General features: G+C 46.0%; 1 protein-coding gene across 1 annotated transcript in view; it reads right to left on the bottom strand.

The window, feature by feature from the left end:
- Positions 1–20,953, bottom strand: part of LOC309563496 (prominin-1-A-like) — a 125,151-nt gene that overhangs the window by 41,798 nt on the left and 62,400 nt on the right. The window contains exons 9-13 of the mRNA XM_082267887.1: positions 18,729–18,792; positions 16,228–16,387; positions 13,845–13,997; positions 11,256–11,379; positions 4,429–4,505 (exon numbers count right to left, since the gene is read on the bottom strand). Of these exons, the coding sequence (XP_082124013.1) occupies positions 4,429–4,505; positions 11,256–11,379; positions 13,845–13,997; positions 16,228–16,387; positions 18,729–18,792 (578 nt within the window). The remainder of the gene's footprint in view (positions 1–4,428; positions 4,506–11,255; positions 11,380–13,844; positions 13,998–16,227; positions 16,388–18,728; positions 18,793–20,953) is intronic.

Raw genomic sequence — 20,953 nt, 5'->3', positions numbered from 1 at the left:
GGACAAAAGCCAAGGATGACCATATTCTATGGTCACTAAACAGAATGTATTTGAAGAGCCTTAAATTAGTAATAAACATTTTGAAACACGGCCAACTCAATTACTTCTCTGGGTGAGAATACCACCTTCATACAAGGTCCAACAGAAAACCTTGGGGGGATGTTTACCTAGAAGGACATCTCCTAATAGACTTAAGTGAAAAGACAGCAAAATGAGTTATCCAATGACCAGGCCATGGTCTCAACTCTGGGAAAGATAGTAGGTAATACATTTCTGATTAGAAATATCCCGTATGTAGGAATGGTTTACATATACAAATTATTGTGTTTAGAGATATATACTATAACTATATATATATATATATATATATATATATATATATATATATATATACACACAGTATCTCACAAAAGTAAGTACACCCCGCACATTTTTGCAAATATTTTATTCTATCTTTTCATGTGACAACACTGAAGAAATGACACTTTTCTACAATGTAAAGTAGTGAGTGTACAGCTTGTATAAGGCCCCTTTCACATAAGCGGACCGTTCAGATCCGCCATGCATCTCTATGGGGCATCGGATGTCAGCGGAGACATGTCTGCTGACATCCGATCCTATCCAATCCGTCAAATCCGGATGGATGGAAACCCTATTTTCCATCCGTCTGGCGGATCGGATCGGATGAGAACGGACAGACGGTCTGTTCTCATTCGATTCCCTCATAGAAAAGAATGGCTGACGGACTCCACCGTGTGAAAGGGGCCTAACGGTGTAAATTTGCTGTCCCCTCAAAATAACTCAACACACAGCCATTAATGTCTAAACCACTGGCAACAAAAGTGAGTACACCCCTAAGTGACAATGTCCAAAATGGGCCCAATTAGCCATTTCCCCTCCCCGGTGTCATGTGACTCGTTAGTGTTACAAGGTCTCAGGTGTGAATGGGGGGCAGGTGTGTTAAATTTGGTGTTATCGCTCTTACTCTCTCATACTGGTCACTGGAAGTTCAACATGGCACCTCATGGCAAAGAACTCTCTGAGGATCTGAAAAAAAAAAAAGAATTGCTGCTCTACATAAAGATGGCCTAGGCTATAAGAAGATGGCCAAACCCTGAAACTGAGCTGCAGCACGGTGGCTAGGACCAAACAGCAGTTTAACAGGACAGGTTCCACTCAGAACCGGCCTCGCCATGGTCGACCAAAGAAGTTGAGTGCACGTGCTCAGAGTCATATCCAGAGGTTGTCTTTGGGAAATAGACGTATGAGTGCTGCCAGCATTGCTGCAGAGGTTGAAGGGGTGGGGGGTCAGCCTGTCAGTGCTCAGACCATACGCCGCACACTGCATCAAATTGGTCTGCATGGCTGTCATCCCAGAAGGAAGTCTCTTCTAAAGATGATGCACAAGAAAGCCTGCAAACAGTTTGCTGAAGATAGGCAGGCTAAAGACATGGATTACTGGAACCATGTCCTGTGGTCTGATGAGACCAAGATAAACTTATTTGGTTCAGATGGTGTCAAGCATGTGTGGCGGCAACCAGGTGAGGAGTACAAAGACAAGTGTGTCTTCCTACAGTCAAGCATGGTGGTGGGAGTGTCATGGTCTGGGGCTGCATGAGTGCTGCCGGCACTGGGGAGCTACAGTTCATTGAGGGAACCATGAATGCCAACATGTACTGTGACATACTGAAGCAGAGCATGATCCCCTCCCTTCAGAGACTGGGCCGCAGGGCAGTATCCATGACAACCCGTGAAGCTCTGGTGAATTCCATGCCCAAGAGGGTTAAGGCAGTGCTGGAAAATAATGGTGGCCACACAAAATATTGACACTTTGGGCCCAATTTGGACATTTTCACTTAGGGGTGTACTCACTTTTGTTGCCAGTGGTTTAGACATTAATGGCTGTGTTGAGTTATTTTGAGGGGACAGCAAATTTACACTGTTATACAAGCTGTACACTCACTACTTTACATTGTAGCAAAGTGTCATTTCTTCAGTGTTGTCACATGAAAAGATAGAATAAAATATTTACTAAAATGTGAGGGGTGTACTCACTTATGTGAGATAATGTATATTCCCTATTTAGTCTGTATTCATATCTCTTGGTGTATGCTGTTAAAAAAAAAAAAAAAATGGTTGATAAAAATAATTATAATTATAATTCTGGAAATTATTCTCAAATGAATAACACATAACAATTGGGTGGCTTCCTATTTAATTAGTGTGTTTTACCAAGGTTGACCAGCAACAGGACATTTATGATCTGTTTAAAAAAATATTTGCTTAGCTATTAGTCCAGCGAACATTCGTTCTGTGTGAATTTTGAAAAACGAATGCTATTCTTTCTGTTTTATTATGGACACTAGATGGAGCTGAGGAGCATAGGAAACACAAGTCTTTGTAACAAGAGATACCATGTAACCGTTGTAGAGAACGCTGGAGGGAATTAGCAAATAAATGTTATTAATTTTCCTTTACTTTCTGTCCAGGAGATGCAACAGGATGTAAGAGGAAATCTCTCAAAGTGAGGGGAACAGGTGTCCCCATTGGTAGATTTACCTTCACCTCTTTTTCTGGGGACAACTATAACATTTTAGATGTTCCCTCGCTTTTTCCTTGGTGACAATGGCCAGCAGTACAAATTGAGAGGGTGAATCTCCCCGATGGTGACAAAGACAGCAATGACCTACCTGACAGAGGTCCAAACCCTTCCTCAGTCTATTCAAAACAAAAGAAATGTTTGCCTAGAATTGCACTTCAGGGGCCTCATTTAAATAGAGAGGAGGAACCGCTGCTCTCTGGACACAAAGTGACCTTTGCACAGGATGGCAGAAGGAACACTCTGGAATAGGAGGAGACCTTGGTCACATGACTTTGACAGGTCATATGATTGGTCTCTTCTGCTCCTAGCACCGCCGTGGCTTCTAAATGTGTCCTTAGGATAATGTCGGAATTGCAACCCTGCTGTTGATGGAAACTCAACAAGAACGGGTTTACTATGGAAAATACAACACTCACTCCCTTGCTTGTGCCTTTCCTTTGTTAGTGTCACTCTGCCGCCGGCTTTTTCAGCAATGAGGAAGTGAAGCATACAAAGCGGGCAAGTATTTTCCCTGCATGGTCTATGATCCCAGAATCGCATGTGTGACATGGGCCTCAGACCAGTCTAAGGGGGGACTACTCCAATGGCCACCAGTCTAGGGGGGGTACTTATCGACAGGCCACCAGTTTAACAGGGTACTTCTCCAATGGCCACCAGTCTAAGGGGGTACTTCTCCACTGGCAACAAGTCTAAGGGGGTACTTCTCCACTGGCCACCAGTCTAAGGGGTACTTCTCCACTGGCCACCAGTCTAAGGAGGTACTTCTTTACCGGCCACAAGTCAAAGGGGGTACGTCTCCACCGGCCATTAGTCTAAGGCGGTACCTCCCCACTGGTCACCAGTCTAAGGGGGTACTTCTCCACCAGCCACCAGTCTAAGGGGGTACTTCTTCACCAACCACCAGTCTAAGGGGGTACTTCTCCACCGGCCACCAGTCCTAGGGGATACTTTTCCAATGGCCACCAGTCTCAGGGGTTACTTCTCGACCGGCCACCAGTTTAACAGGGTACTTCTCCAATGGCCACCAGTCTAAGGGGGTAATTCTTCACTGACCACTAGTCTAAGGAGGTACTTCTCCAGCAAACACCAGTCTAATCGGGTACGTCTCTACTTGCTACCAGTCTAAGAAGGTACTTCCCCTCTGGCCACCAATCTAAGGGGGTACTGCTCCACTGACCACCATTCTAATGGGGCTCCTCCTCACAGGGCACCAGCCTAAGGGGGTACTTCTTCACTTGCCATCAGTTTAAGGGGACCTCTCTCCACCAGCCTTAAGGAGCACTTCTCCACCAGCCACCAGTATAAGGAGGTACTTCTCCACCAGCCACAAATTAAAGGGGGTGCTTCACCAGCAGCCACCAGTCTAAGGGGGCACTTCTTCACTAGCCTTAGGAAGCACTTCTCCACAGGCCACCAGTCTAAGGAGGAACTTCTTCACCAGCCACCAGTCTAAGAGGGTACTTCTCCACAAGCCACCAGTCTAATGGGGCATCTCCCCACCAAACACCAGTCTGAAGGGGTACTTCTCCACCAGCCACCAGTCACAGATGATACTTCTACACCAGCTACCAGTCTGAGGGGGTGCTTCCTCACCAGCCACCAGTCTTAGAGCATACTTCTCCACTGGCCACCCGACTAATGGAGCATTTCTCCAACAGTCATCAGTCTAAAGGGGCAGTACCCCAATGGCCGCCAGTCTAAGGGGGCACTTTTCCACCAGCCACCAGTCTAAGGGGGAACTTCACCACCAGTTTAAGGGGGCACTTCTCCACCAGCCATCAGTCTAAGGAGGCACTTCTCCACCAGTGCTACAAAAAGTTGCTTACCCGTAGATGTTGGTAATATTCAGGTTAACGTCACTTATATTCAGCAGTTTGGTGAGATTCACATTCTCATCCACAACCTGTAGGAAGAACAGAATCATTAACCACTTGAGTACTAGCCTGTATTCCCCCTCCATTACCCAGACATTTTTTAGTTTTCATTGCTGTAGAGGGTGCTTTCAGCAAACGCGACATACATGAGGGGCCTGGGAAGAAAGCCCACTTCTGTGACGCCACACACATGTGCATCTCATAAAATAGGAATATCATCAAAAAGTTAATTTATTTCAGTAATTCAATTCTAAAAGTGAAACTCATATTTTATATAGATATGTTACACACAGAGTGATAGATTTTAAGCATTTTTTTCTTTTAAGTTTGATGATTATGGCTTACAGCGAGTGACACCCCAAAATTCAGTATCTCAGAAAATTTGAATATTACATAAGACCGATAAAAAAAGAATTTTAATACAGAAATGTTGGCTTAGTGAAAAGTCTGTCCATGTACAGTATAGGATGCATTCAATACTTGGTCGGGGCTCCTTTTGCATGAATTACTGCATCAATGCGTTGTGGCATGGAGGCGATCAGCCTGTGGCACTGCTGAGGTGTTATGGAAGCCCAGGTTGCTTTGATAGAAGCCTTCAGCTTGTCTGCATTGTTGGGTCTGGTGTCTCTCATCTTCCTCTTGACAATACCCCACAGATTCTCTATGGGGTTTAGGTCAGGCGCGTTCGCTGGCCAATTAAGCAACGTGATCCCATGATCATGTGACCAGGTATTGGTAGTTTTGGCAGTGTGGGCGATGCCAAGTCCTGCTAAAAAATGAAATCAGCATCTCCATAAAGCTGTTCAGCAGAGGGAAGCATGAAGTGCTCTAGAATTTCCTGCTAGAGGGCTGCACTGACTTTGGACTTGATAAAACACAGTGGACCAACACCAGCAGATGACACGGCTCCCCAAATCATCACGAACCATTGAAAATGTTGAATTTCATATAGAAATGAAGGTCCCAGAGTCTGGAGGAGTAGTGGAGAGGCACAGAATGAAAGTTGTATGAGGTCCAGTGTGAAGTTTCCACAGTCAGTGATGATTTGGGGAGCCGTGTCATCTGCTGGTGTTGGTCCACTGTGTTTGATCAAAGTCCAAAGTCAGCGCAGCCCTCTAGCAGGAAATTCTAGAGAACTTCATGCTTCCCTCTGCTGACCAGATTTATGGAGATGTTGATTTCATTTTTCAGTAGGACTTGGCACCACCCACACTGCCAAACCTACCAATACCTGGTCACATGATCATGGGATCGCTGTGCTTGATTGGCCAGAAAACCTGCCTGACCTAAACCCCAGAGAGAATCTGTGGGTTATTGTCAAGAGGAAGATGAGAGACACCAGACCCAACAATGCAGAGGAGCTGAAGGCCGCTGTTCTGTTCTCACTACACGTATGCCCTAGGCGTGTGCAGCTCAACATACAGCTAAACCTTTAATCCTATAATAACCAGTCCTTTTGTAACTTAAGGCTTTATTCCAGTGAAAGAATGGTGGTCACATGAAACAGGTTACAAGTCAGATGGATATGCAAATAGGATTGTGAATAGGTGAAACAGCGATGCTTCCAAGAGGGTTCAGGAATCTTCCACAGCAACATAGGATACTGTCTGCTCTTCCATGAGGTAAGTCTAAAATGGAGATTTGCTCAGAGAGGGGTGGAACTAATACTCAGTAATAGAGAGCAAGAGATACCATAAAGTACTGTCCAACAACAGTCTATGTCACAGTGGCATCTTGTGGACAATATTGGTATTGCAAGTTCCACTAACATTAATTATTTCTAAGCTGGAGGCATGACAGCCGCTATCAAAGTAACCTGGGCTCCCATAACACCTCAGCCCTCTAGCAGAAAATTCTAGAGCACTTCATGCTTCCCTCTGCTGACAAGCTTTATGGAGATGCGGATTTCATTATCCAGCAGGACTTGGCACATTAAAAGAAAGAAAAACTTGAAATCTATCACTCTGTGTATAACACATCTATATAAAATATATGAGTTTCACTTTTTGAATTGAAGTACTGAAATACATTATCTTTTTGATGATATTCTAATTTTATGAGATGCATCTGTATATATGTGTGACGCCGGCGTAAATAGATTAATAAAACATCACTTTGAACTCTGACCATGTGTGTGGCGCTGTTATTGCTTCCTGTCTTATTGGGCTTTTCCCTTTTGGGGTTTTTGTGGTGTATATAAGCAAGCCAGCTCGATTAGTGAGACGGACCATTAGTGACACCAGAGGCCACAGCTGAGGTCTCCCTAAATCTCATAAGTTGAAAACTTAGGTGGTTTGAATCACACCATCTGCTTACTGCTCCCAGTTCCTTCACCAGTCATGGTGATGGCTGTAGTAATGGTGCACAGACTGAGCACACCCATCACTGACCTTGAAACAAGGTAAGCAGAGTCACTAAATTATTCTGGGGTTCTAGGATTAAAAAAAAAAAAAAAAAAAAAAGCTTCCATTATCCTTAATAGCAGTTTAACCACTTGCCTAATGGGCACTTTACCCCCCTTCCTGCCCAGGCCCATTTTTAGCGCTGTCAAATGACAATTGCGCGGTCATGCAACACTGTACCCAAACAACATTTTTTTTTTCATTTTTTAAAACAGTTAGAACTTTTGGTGGAATTTAATCATCAATGGGCATTTTATTTTTTTCTAAACAAAGGAAAAACAGTTTTTCTTGGCTTCTGTTATAAAATTTTTTTCCTTGACTGATGGTCACTGATGAGCAGGGCTGGCCCAAAACATTGTGCTGGCTGGGTCCAAGAATGAATTGCTGCCCCCCCCCCCTCCCAAAAAAACAAAACAAAAATCACACCCACCAAAAGGCTCTGGCATCCATTATTTTATATCATGATGATAACATATAAAATACATTTATCAGGAAGTCAGATTTACATGCAACAGCACCTCCTTGTCTATATACAAAATTATATTCCCTCATCATTATATAGCATTGTGTTCAATTCCTAACCACAAACTCCATCATATCACAGACCCCCCCCCCCATCACAGACTCCCCTCCCCCATCACAGACTAACCCACCACAGATCCCCCCCCCCCATCACAGACTCCCCTCCCCCATCACAGACTAACCCACCACAGACTCCCCTCCCCCATCACAGACTAACCCACCACAGATCCCCCCCCCCCATCACAAACCATCCTATTACAGACTCCCCTCATCACAGATTCCCCTCATCACAAACTCCCCCCATCACAGACTCCCCCCATCACAGACTCCCCTCATCACAGACTCCCCTCATCACAGACTCCCCCCATCACAGACTCCCCCCATCACAGACTCCCCTCATCACAGACTCCCCTCATCACAGACTCCCCCCATCACAGACTCCCCCCATCACAGACTCCCCCATCACAGACTCCCCTAATCACAGACCACCCTATCACAGATCCCCCTCATCGCAGACTCCCCTCATCACAGACTCCCCCATCACAGACTCCCCCATCACAGACTCCCCCATCACAGACTCCCCCATCACAGACTCCCCTCATCACAGACTCCCCTCATCACAGACTCCCCCCATCACAGACTCCCCTAATCACAAACTCCCCTCATCGCAGACTCTCCTCATCACAGACTCCCCCCATCATAGACTCCCCTAATCACAGACTCCCCTAATCACAGACTCCCCTAATCACAGACCACCCTATCACAGATCCCCCTAATCACAGACTCCCCCCATCACAGACTCCCCTCATCACAGACCACCCTATCACAGATCCCCCTCATCACAGACTCCCCTCATCACAGACCACCCTATCACAGATCCCCCTCATCACAGACTCCCCTCATCACAGACCACCCTATCACAGATCCCCCTCATCGCAGACTCCCCTCATCACAGACTCCCCTCATCACAGATCCTCCTCATCACAGACTCCCCTCATCACAGACTCCCCTCATCACAGACCATCCTATCACAAACTCCCCTCATCACAAACTCCCCTCATCACAGACCATCCTATCACAGATCCCCCTCATCGCAGACTCCCCTCATCACAGACCACCCTATCACAGATCCCCCTCATCGCAGACTCCCCTCATCACAGACCACCCTATCACAGACCATCCTATCACAGACCATCCTATCACAAACTCCCCTCATCACAGACTCCCCCCATCACAGACTCCCCTAATCACAGACCACCCTATCACAGATCCCCCTCATCACAGACTCCCCTAATCACAGACCACCCTATCACAGATCCCCCTCATCACAGACTCCCCTAATCACAGACCACCCTATCACAGATCCCCCTCATCACAGATCCCCCTCATCACAGACCATCCTATCACAGACTCCCCTCATCACAGACCATCCTATCACAGACTCTCCTCATCACAGACTCCCCTCATCACAGACCATCCTATCACAGACTCCCCTCATCACAGATCCCCCTCATCACAGACTCCCCTCATCACAGACTCCCCTCATCACAGACTCCCCTCATCACAGACCACCCTATCACAGACTCCCCTCATCACAGACTCCCCCTCATCACAGACCATCCTATCACAGACTCCCCTCATCACAGACCATCCTATCACAGACTCCCCTCATCACAGACCATCCTATCACAGACCATCCTATCACAAACTCCCCTCATCACAGACTCCCCCCATCACAGACTCCCCTAATCACAGACCACCCTATCACAGATCCCCCTCATCACAGACTCCCCTAATCACAGACCACCCTATCACAGATCCCCCTCATCACAGACTCCCCTAATCACAGACCACCCTATCACAGATCCCCCTCATCACAGATCCCCCTCATCACAGACCATCCTATCACAGACTCCCCTCATCACAGACCATCCTATCACAGACTCTCCTCATCACAGACTCCCCTCATCACAGACCATCCTATCACAGACTCCCCTCATCACAGATCCCCCTCATCACAGACTCCCCTCATCACAGACTCCCCTCATCACAGACTCCCCTCATCACAGACCACCCTATCACAGACTCCCCTCATCACAGACTCCCCCTCATCACAGACCATCCTATCACAGACTCCCCTCATCACAGACCATCCTATCACAGACTCCCCTCATCACAGACCATCCTATCACAGACTCTCCTCATCACAGACTCCCCTCATCACAGACCATCCTATCACAGACTCCCCTCATCACAGATCCCCCTCATCACAGACCACCCTATCACAGACCATCCTATCACAGACCATCCTATCACAAACTCCCCTCATCACAGACTCCCCCCATCACAGACTCCCCTAATCACAGACCACCCTATCACAGATCCCCCTCATCACAGACTCCCCTAATCACAGACCACCCTATCACAGATCCCCCTCATCACAGACTCCCCTAATCACAGACCACCCTATCACAGATCCCCCTCATCACAGACCATCCTTTCACAGACTCCCCTCATCACAGACCATCCTATCACAGACTCCCCTCATCACAGACCATCCTATCACAGACTCTCCTCATCACAGACTCCCCTCATCACAGACCATCCTATCACAGACTCCCCTCATCACAGATCCCCCTCATCACAGACTCCCCTCATCACAGACTCCCCTCATCACAGACTCCCCTCATCACAGACTCCCCTCATCACAGACTCCCCTCATCACAGACCATCCTATCACAGACTCCCCTCATCACAGATCCCCCTCATCACAGACTCCCCTCATCACAGACTCCCCTCATCACAGACTCCCCTCATCACAGACTCCCCTCATCACAGACTCCCCTCATCACAGACCACCCTATCACAGACTCCCCTCATCACAGACTCCCCCTCATCACAGACCATCCTATCACAGACTCCCCTCATCACAGACCATCCTATCACAGACTCCCTTCATCACAGACTCCCCTCATCATAGACCCCCGTCATCACAGACCATCCCATCACAAAAAAAAAAAACTCTTCTTGGGCGTCAATTTGCTGCCCCTCTCAAAGTTCCACCTGGGTCCAATGGACCCAGTGGGACCCATGGGCTGCACTGATGAGGATGCAAAGATGGGCACTGACAAGGTGGAACTGATGAGGAGGCACTAATATTAAGCACTGATAGGCGGCAATGATGGGCAGTGATAGGAGGCACTAAGAAGCAGCACTGATGTGAACTAATTGGCAGTACTGATGAGCACTGACAGAGATCATTGATGGGCACTAAAGGGTGGCACTGATGGGGCTACACTGATAATTAGAACACTAACTGATCTGATCACATTGTAAAGAGCCTACATCATAGGGTCTTTACTGTGATCGCCGTGCTGTCAAAGTCAGGTACCCGCTCAGTGCCACCTTAAGAGCATTAAAGGGCCCCGGGCAATGCAGTGCTAATGCTTGACTGGGGCTGGGTCGCTGGGCAGGTGGGGCCCCCCAGGCAAGTGGGGCCCCCGGGGAACTGCCCAGCGTGCCCATTCGGTAAGATGGCCCTGTACCCCAAAAGGTGCCAAATGTGGCAGCGGAGAAGGGGGGGGGGGGAGAGGAGGCCGACAAGTGAAGCTTCCCTTTTGGAGTGGAGCTCGGCTTTAAGTTCTGCTCAAACATCGCCATCTCTATTGACTCTTATTGATGCATTTGGCAAAAATGTCTAAATTCCACAGAAATTTCTGTGAAATGAAAACTCTCCGTCTTGCTCATCCACGGTCATTGTGACCCAAAGAAATGTTTTTGTCTATACTGGAGCATTGTTGGATGGCTCCCCCCTTCTATGTTCCCATCCTTTACACAGGACACGTATTGGGGCACCTTGTAAAGTTGTTGATTGCTCCACGGCTTGCAGAATGAGGTGTAGACGTTTCCTCCAACAACAAACAGGATGGCGGTGATCAGCATCAGCAGCCAGGCGAAGAGGAAGCTGAATCCGGCACCCCTGCAAGAACAACACTGATTGGTTAATATGTTAGGGAACCAATGAGATAGTAGACCAGTCAGGACATAAGTGAGAGTTCAAGATGGACTGATTTATAGGGAACTCAGCACAGGGATGGTGGGAACCCCTCATAATGGGCACAGCGGGTGTACAGACCCAGAACTCAGTACAAGGATGGTGGGAACCCCTCCTAATGGACACAGCAGGTGTACAGACCCGGGAACTCAGCACAGGGATGGTGGGAACCCCTCATAATGGGCACAGTGGGTGTACAGACCTGGGAACTCAGCACAGGGATGGTGGGAACCCCTCATAATGGGCACAGCAGGTGTACAGACCCGGGAACTCAGCGCAGGGATGGTGGGAACCCCTCATAATGGGCACAGTGGGTGTACAGACCCAGAACTCAGTACAGGGATGGTGGGAACCCCTCATAATGGGCACAGCAGGTGTACAGACCCGGGAACTCAGCGCAGGGATGGTCGGAACCCCTCATAATGGGCACAGTGGGTGTACAGACCCAGAACTCAGCACAGGGATGGTGGGAACCCCTCATAATGGGCACAGCAGGTGTACAGACCCAGAACTCAGTACAGGGATGGTGGGAAGGTCAGGAAGTGAAGGATACAGATGGCAATAAAAAATAACAAAAATGACCAGGAAAATGAACCATTCCGTACTCTGGTCTAAATGATAAAGAAAAGTTTTGTTTTTAGATATACTTTATAAATATAAAAATTATAAATTGTATAGAGATCTGACGTGACTCTTTATCCTCTATCCGGGGCTGGCTTCTCCAGGTGTTAAAGTAGAACTCCAGCCATTTAACCCCCTACCCTGGAAATCCCTTCCCCAGTATTTTTGTAGTCTTCTAGCCAGCCTGGTGACATCACAGCAGCGTCCTCTTTGTCTTCTGGCAGTAGGGGATATTTTTCCAGGACCAAGCAGCACTCTTGTAATGATGGATAAGCGCTGCTCAGTCCTGGAATACTGTGAACCCTGCCTGTGTGATGGTGTACCCTCTAGTGGGGGGGGTGCAAATGACAGACTAGGTTCAAAAGAAATGAGCAAAATGATGGGGGGGGGGGGGGTCATTGGACCTGGAAGAGGACTGCTGGGGTTGGAAGGAGGAGGACTGCTGGGACTGAACCAAAAAAGACTGCTGGGGCTGGAAGGAGGAGGACTGCTGGAGCTGAAAAGAAGAGGACTGCTGGGGCTGGAAAGAGGAGGACTGCTGGGGCTGGACCAAGAAGGACCACTGGACTGGATAGAGGAGGATCATTGGGGCTTGACCAAGGAGGACCCCGGGGGCTTGACAAAAGAAGAGCCTCAGGTCTGGACCGAGCAGGACCACTGGGGCTGGACCGAGAAGGACCACTGGGGTTGGACCAAGGAAGACCACTGGGGTTGGAGCAAGGAAGACCACTGGGGTTGGAGCAAGGAAGACCACTGGGGTTGGAGCAAGGAAGACCACTGGGGTTGGACCAAGGAGGACCACTGGGGTTGGACCAAGGAAGATCACTGGGGTTGGACCAAGGAAGATCACTGGGGTTGGACCAAGGAAGACCACTGGGGTTGGACCAAGGAAGACCACTGGGGTTGGACCAAGGAGGACCACTGGGGTTGGACCAAGGAAGATCACTGGGGTTGGACCAAGGAAGATCACTGGGGTTGGACCAAGGAAGACCACTGGGATTGGACCAAGGAAGACCACTGGGGTTGGACCAAGGAAGACCACTGGGGTTGGACCAAGGAAGACCACTGGGGTTGGACCAAGGAGGACCACTGGGGTTGGACCAAGGAGGACCACTGGGGTTGGACCAAGGAAGACCACTGGGATTGGACCAAGGAGGACCACTGGGGTTGGACCAAGGAAGACCACTGGGGTTGGACCAAGGAGGACCACTGGGGTTGGACCAAGGAGGACCACTGGGGTTGGACTGAGGAGGATGCCTGGGGTTAGACCAAGGAGGACTGCCGGGGATGGACTGAAGAGGACCACTGGGGCTGGACCTGAGTAGGACCACTGGGGTGAACCGGGGAGGACCGCTTGGGCTGAACCGAGGAAGACCGCTGGGGCTGAACCGAGGCCTGCTGGGACTGGACAGAGGCGGAGTGCTGGGACTGGGGAGAGGAGGCCTGCTGGGGCTGGAGAGAGGAGGACCCCTAGGGCTGCAAAAAAGAGGACCCCAGGGGCTGGACAGATAAGAACGCCTGGGATTAGTTGAGGAGGACTGCTGGGACTGGAAGGAGGAGGAAGTCGGGGACAGTGCTGCAGTGTAGAGAGGTAAGTAGAACTTTAATTTTTTTTTTTAACAAGGGAAGGGGGAATAAACATTTCTCAAAAAATTGAAGTGGATTTACATTCAGTTCAGTGATCATTGGTAAGAGTGTCGGCATCCACCAAATCCCATAGGATAACACTACAGGCCTATGGCATTAAACGCTTCTTCTATTTCACTTACGCCATGAAGAAATCCCCTCCGGAGTTTGAGGAGCAGCTGCGATCTGTGGGGTCCACGTTCGCTTTGTGACCACAGGGGCCAAGCAGAAGGCCGAACAGGTTACACACAACCACCAGGAGAATGATGCAGGCGAGGCAGATCCCAACTATCCACCTAGAAGGACAAAGACAAGATGACATCAGCAACTAATACAACCCTTCTCGGGGGAGCCCTGCATTCAGCTCTCTCCCACTACTGCTTGAAGCTGAACTCCGATATAAAAGATAAAAATAACGCAACTCTGCTTTCATTCATACATCAGTGACTGTCATTTTTAAATGCAAGCAGTGTAAGTCCCTGAATGTGACCCGGAATCAGCCGCCTAAAGTCCCTGTACAGCAGGGCTGGAGGGAGAAGCAGCACAAGGAAGACGATCAGTTCCTGTGCTGACAAGAAGCATGCCGATAGGAGGAGAGAGCAGAGTGACAGAGAGGTGAGCTCATGAGAGAGATGTCCAATCACAGATTGGGTGAGGGACAAGATCAGTAAGTGTACTGAACTGCAGCAGAAAAAATTGAAGACACACATATATATATATATCATATATACGGGGGAGGGGTGTATACCAATTTTGAACATTTGTTCCTTTACACTGTTTGTCCTATTTTCATAAAGCATGTTTGATATATACTAATAAAGCAGCTAAATGGCGACTCTACCTCCTGTAGTATTATATCCAGTTTCTATCTACGCCTTTCAATGGGTTGTGAAAATAAAGCCCGTAACTTACTCAGTTTCCAGAAGATGCACACTCAGCTGCAACCAAAATGGTAGTAAACTGAGTGCATGTCACTAGAGGTAAACCACGAGCAAACTGCATGCAAAGCAACAGCAAACTCCACGCAAAAAAAGAAGCAAAACCGAGGCTAACTGCACGCAAAACAAAAGCAAACTACAAGCAAAAAAATAACTGCAGGGGAAACAAATGAAAAAGACATGCAAAACAGAGAAAACTGTATGCAAAACTAAAGAAAACTGCATGCAAAACAGAAGCAAACTGCATGGAAAAAAAAAAGCAAACTGCATGCAAAACAGATGCAAACTACATGCATTCTTCTTTAAAAGCAGCACACTGCATGCAAAACAAGAAAAAGACATGCAAACTGCGTGCAAAACCAAAGCAAACAGGAAAAAGAAAAAGACATGCAAAATAGAGCAAACTGCACGCAAAACAAAAGCAAACTGCAGGGAAGGCAAAAGCAACCTGCATGGAAAAGAGATGCAAACTACATGCAAAAAAAGAAGCACACGGCATGCAAAACAAGAAAAAGACATGCAACAGAGCAAACTGCATGCAAAATAAAAGCAAACTGCGCGCAAAACAAAAGCAAACTACGTGCAAAAAAAAGGGAAAAAGACATGCAAAATAGAGCAAAAATAAGAGGAAAACAAAAGCAAACTGCACAGAAAACAAAAGCAAAAGGCATGGAAAACAAAAGCAAAAGGCACAGAAAACAAAAGTAAACTGCATGGAAAACAAAAGCAAACTGTATGCAAAACAAATTCAAACTACATGCAAAAAAGAAGCACACTGCATGGAAAATAAGAAAAAAACATGCAACAGAGCAAACTGCATGCAAAATAAAAGCAAACTGTGCTCAAAACAAACGCAAACTGCATGCAAACTACATGCAAAACAAAGGAAAAAGACATGCAAAATAGAGCAAAAACAAAAACAAGAGGAAAACAATAGCAAACTGTATGCAAAACAGATTCAAACTATATGCAAAAAAGAAGCACACTGCATGGAAAACAAAGGAAAACAACATGCAAAACAGAGCAAACTGCCCACATAACAAAAACAAACTGCAGGGAAGACAAAAGCAAATTGCATATTAAAAAGCATGCAAAACCAAAGCAAACTTCACACAAAACAGAAGCACACTACATGGAAAATGTAAGCAAAAATAGGTGTTTTTTTGTTTTAAATGGCAACAATGGAATCATCTCAGACTATACTGGACAGACACAGGCTGACAAGGAATGATACATTAACATGCTTATTTTATCAGATACAAAAAAAACACGTCTCCATCTCATCTCTATGACTCAGCCCCTTTCAAGGGTGAAATGCGTCAGCCATGAACATGAAGCAGGAAATGTTGTCTGTCTGCATTCCAGTAAAGAATCCTTGTACTGAGATCGGAGTGCAGTGGCCATGTTTGCTCATTAAAAAGAATCTGTGGTTGGCGAGCTCAGACAGCTCCGCCCACTTTCTGGCAGATGACAGATGGGTAGGATTGTGATTAGTGCATCATTACAGTGGATGAGAAGTGTGGCCCTTCCATTCTGCCCCTGTGGCCCCCCTACAACATCTGGAGGGTTGGCCTATCCATGGCTTTACCTGTAATACTCGTATCTCACAACATCCGGCTCGTACTGCCTGGAGTAGTTGGTTGCTTGATCTAACATTGAATTGACAGAGTTTAATTTATCCACGATAGGGATGCTGTTCCTGGCTTCTATGATTTTCTGTTTTATGTTCCCCAGCTGGCTCTGTATATCTAAACATTTCAAGAGAAAGAAAAAAACATAACTTTAGGTTGTAACATGCCAGAGATCCGAGATCGGCTCTACACGGGGGAGCACACATAATCCGTCTTCATGCAAAATAGATCGCTGTATGAAATTTAAACATTAAATGCGGTGCTGCACCCAGGAAAAATAAATAAATAAATGATTTTCAACTAAACTGCAATATTTATTTAAAGGAAATAAATAGAATTTTAGTGTGTTGTACAGACACGAATAGCAGGGTCTCAGATTACACACACAGCTGAATGACTCAGAAGAGGGACGCCTCCCCCACCTCATCCTTATCAAATGGTACGATCTAGGTCAGCAAGTGCAGAACTAGTGCTGGGCCTTCTTATTAGAAAGCCCAGCATGCACTGCACATACTGAAGCCTGGAGGCACCCTATATCTAAGGATTCTTTGGAAAATAAGAATTAAATCAAAAGAAGGTGAATTATAGTATAAAATATCAGTAAAAAAATTAAAATTAATTTGACCAAAAAAAAAAACACCAAAGATTTAACCATTTAAAAAACAAGGCATATTCTAACACTTTTTTTTTTTTTTTTACAAATAAACATCAGTGTTTTTTTTTTTTCCTAGAAAATGACTTAGAACCCCCAAACATTATATATTTTTTATAATATTTTTAATTAACATATATATATATATATATATATATATATATATATATATATATATATATATATATATATATATATATATATATATATATATATGTTATAATATATATATACACACACATATATATATATATATTAACATATTTATTTTTATATTTTAAATTAAATATTTTTAAAGAACAAAATGGCTGTTGTTGCAATTTTTAATGTCACACGGTAATTGCACAGCATTTTCTTAAAAGCTATTTTTTGGGGAAAAAATGCACTTTAATTATAAAAAAAAAAAACACAATATATAACCCTTTTTTTAAGTAAAATATGAAATATGATGTTACACCGAGTAAAATAGATACCCAACATGTCACACTTTAAAATTGCGCACGCTTGTGGTATGGCGCCAAAAGATCTCCATAGGTGACATTTTACTTTTTTTTTTTAACCAGTTTAGAGTTACAGAGGAGGTCTAGCGATAGAATTGTAGCTCTTGCTCTGGCACGGAGCACATACATATATTTTTTTTATTATTATTTATTTAATTTCATTACATTTTGGGTTTTTTTTTTTCATCACACGTCCCTTTACATTTTTGTTTTTACTTTTTTTTTTTTATTACTTTTAGTCTTATCACAAGGAATATAAACATCCCTTGTGATAGAAATAGGTCATGACAGGTCCTCTTTATGGAGAGATCTGGGGAAAATAAGACCCCAAATTTCTCCTCTACAATGGAAAGCATTAGATCACAAAAACCTTTGATCTGATGCTTAAAAAAAAAACAAAAAAAACAACAAAAAATAAAAACCTTGTTTACATCGGCCCTGAACTGGAAGTGGCGTCATGACGTCATGACGTCACTCCGATCCTCCTAGGCCAGTGATGGCAAACCTTGGCTCCCCAGATGTTTTGGAACTACATTTCCCATGATGGTCATGCACTCTGCAGTACAGTTGAGCATCATGGGAAATGTAGTTCCAAAACATCTGGGGTGCCAAGGTTCACCATCACTGCCCTAGGCCATAGAAACAAGTGGAGGCCATCTTTCTTCTGCTTACTGCTGGATTGGTTCTTGGGGTTGCTGATAAGCCAGGTAAGCCTAAGAACCATTAGAAAGCAGTGGCAGTGGCGGCGGCAGTGGTGGACGGGGAAGGGGGGGGCGGGGCAACCCCACCTCCCACTTCTAAAAGTGATCCAGTGGCTAATCAGCCGCTCTGACCTATTTTATTGGAAAGAGCGGCAGCTGCAGAAAATTTTATTATTTTTGTTTTGGCATCCAGCTGCAGCCACAACCCCGGTATTAGATGTCAAAATAATTAGGTATTTTCCCAGTTATCACGCATTTCGCTTCCTCTAATTTCAATGGAAAACACTTCAGCCACAAAACGCAAATTCCTGCAAATTGTGAATGGGTCCCAAAATAGAAGCCAGCAATGGCACGTCTTATCTTTCTCTCTGGACATGTTCATGTACAGCCCATGCAGATCTGGGCATTGCAGTAACAGGCAGGAAAACTTGCACCGCAATGTGCATCTATGCACTGCAATACAGTGCTAAAGTCTAAAGGGGATCTTAAAGGGAGGAGAGATTAGCTGGACATTTCATGTGACCACGGGTCAAGAACCTTTGGTGTCCAAAGGTGCACAAAACCATATAATGAAGGGTAATGGGAGCCCCATGGAAATAACTTACCTTTTACTGTGTTTGTCGTTTGATTGGCCACAGTCTGGGGGATATCATTTATGGTCTGTCGGGCCTGAAAAATGAAGCAGTGTCTGTAGTTATCACACACAACCATCCATGTAGCAGTTAAACAGCACAGAAAATAACAATACATACAGCACGTAGCACCCTCTAGTGTACAGTTTTAGTTAGGAAAATGTAGGCTGACTCACAGTAGTTAAGAGAGTCTGGGTAATTGCTGTGGATTCAGGCTGGAAGGCTCTGCAGACCAGGCCTCTATCACCTCCCCCTCGTTCTGGAGGTTCATGGAAACTTCTAGAAACTAGGGGGCGGAAGTACAGAGGCAAGGATCTGAATATTTATGGAAGTTTGACCAATCCCCAGACAAGAGGCATGGCAGGGTGGTAGGACAGGCCCATAAATATTGAAGAGCCTGGCCAGCAAGGGGGGGGGGGGTTGTCGGGTGGAAGGGTTGTGAGGCCTGGGAGGGGACCCCAGGGCTAGGGGGCTCTGCCTCCAGGTTGTGCAGGCAGCAAAGGAGATACAGATCCGCACTCTTCAGTAAAGGAGATACAGATCCGCACTCTTCAGTAAAGGAGATACAGATCCGCACTCTTCAGTAAAGGAGATACAGATCCGCACTCTTCAGTAAAGGAGATACAGATCCGCACTCTTCAGTAAAGGAGATACAGATCCGCACTCTTCAGTAAAGGAGATACAGATCCGCACTCTTCAGTAAAGGAGATACAGATCCGCACTCTTCAGTAAAGGAGATACAGATCCGTACTCTTCAGTAAAGGAGATACAGATCCGCACTCTTCAGTAAAGGAGATACAGATCCGCACTCTTCAGTAAAGGAGATACAGATCCGCACTCTTCAGTAAAGGAGATACAGATCCGCACTCTTCAGTATAGGAGATACAGATCCGCACTCTTCAGTAAAGGAGATACCGATCCGCACTCTTCAGTAAAGGAGATACCGATCCGCACTCTTCAGTAAAGGAGATACAGATCCACACTCTTCAGTAAAGGAAATACAGATCCGCGCTCTTCAGTAAAGGAGATACAGGTCCGCGCTCTTCAGTAAAGGAGATACAGATCCGCACTCTTCAGTAAAGGAGATACAGATCCACACTCTTCAGTAAAGGAAATACAGATCCGCGCTCTTCAGTAAAGGAGATACAGGTCCGCGCTCTTCAGTAAAGGAGATACAGGTCCGCACTCTTCAGTAAAGGTAATACAGATCCGCGCTCTTCAGTAAAGGAGCTACAGATCCGCGCTCTTCAGTAAAGGAGATACAGATCCGCACTCTTCAGTAAAGGAGATACAGATCCGCACTCTTCGGTAAAGGAGATACAGATCCGCTCTCTTCGGTAAAGGAGATACAGATCCGCACTCTTCAGTAAAGGAGATACAGATCCGCACTCTTTGGTAAAGGAGATACAGATCCGCACTCTTCAGTAAAGGAGATACAGATCCGCATTCTTCGGTAAAGGAGATACAGATCCGCACTCTTCGGTAAAGGAGATACAGATCCGCACTCTTCGGTAAAGGAGATACAGATCCGCACTCTTCGGTAAAGGAGATACAGATCCGCACTCTTCGGTAAAGGAGATACAGATCCGCACTCTTCGGTAAAGGAGATACAGATCCGCACTCTTCGGTAAAGGAGATACAGATCCGCACTCTTCGGTAAAGGAGATACAGATCCGCACTCTTCGGTAAAGGAGATACAGATCCGCACTCTTCGGTAAAGGAGATACAGATCCGCACTCTTCGGTAAAGGAGATACAGATCCGCACTCTTCAGTAAAGGAGATACAGATCCGCATTCTTCGGTAAAGGAGATACAGATCCACACTCTTCGGTAAAGGAGATACAGATCCGCACTCTTCGGTAAAGGAGATACAGATCCGCACTCTTCGGTAAAGGAGATACAGATCCGCTCTCTTCAGTAAAGGAGATACAGATCCGCACTCTTCAGTAAAGGAGATACAGATCCGCACTCTTCAGTAAAGGAGATACAGATCCGCAATCTTCAGTAAAGGAGATACAGATCCGCAATCTTCAGTAAAGGAGATACAGATCCGCACTCTTCAGTAAAGGAGATACAGATCCGCACTCTTCGGTAAAGGAGATACAGATCCGCACTCTTCGGTAAAGGAGATACAGATCCGCACTCTTCAGTAAAGGAGATACAGATCCGCACTCTTCAGTAAAGGAGATACAGGTCCG

Source organism: Pelophylax lessonae (genome assembly GCF_965119305.1).
Source record: "Pelophylax lessonae genome assembly, chromosome: 9".
NCBI classification, from domain to species: domain Eukaryota; kingdom Metazoa; phylum Chordata; class Amphibia; order Anura; family Ranidae; genus Pelophylax; species Pelophylax lessonae.
The sequence above is the reverse complement of the archived record's forward strand: the minus strand, read 5'-3'. Positions and strand labels throughout refer to the sequence as shown.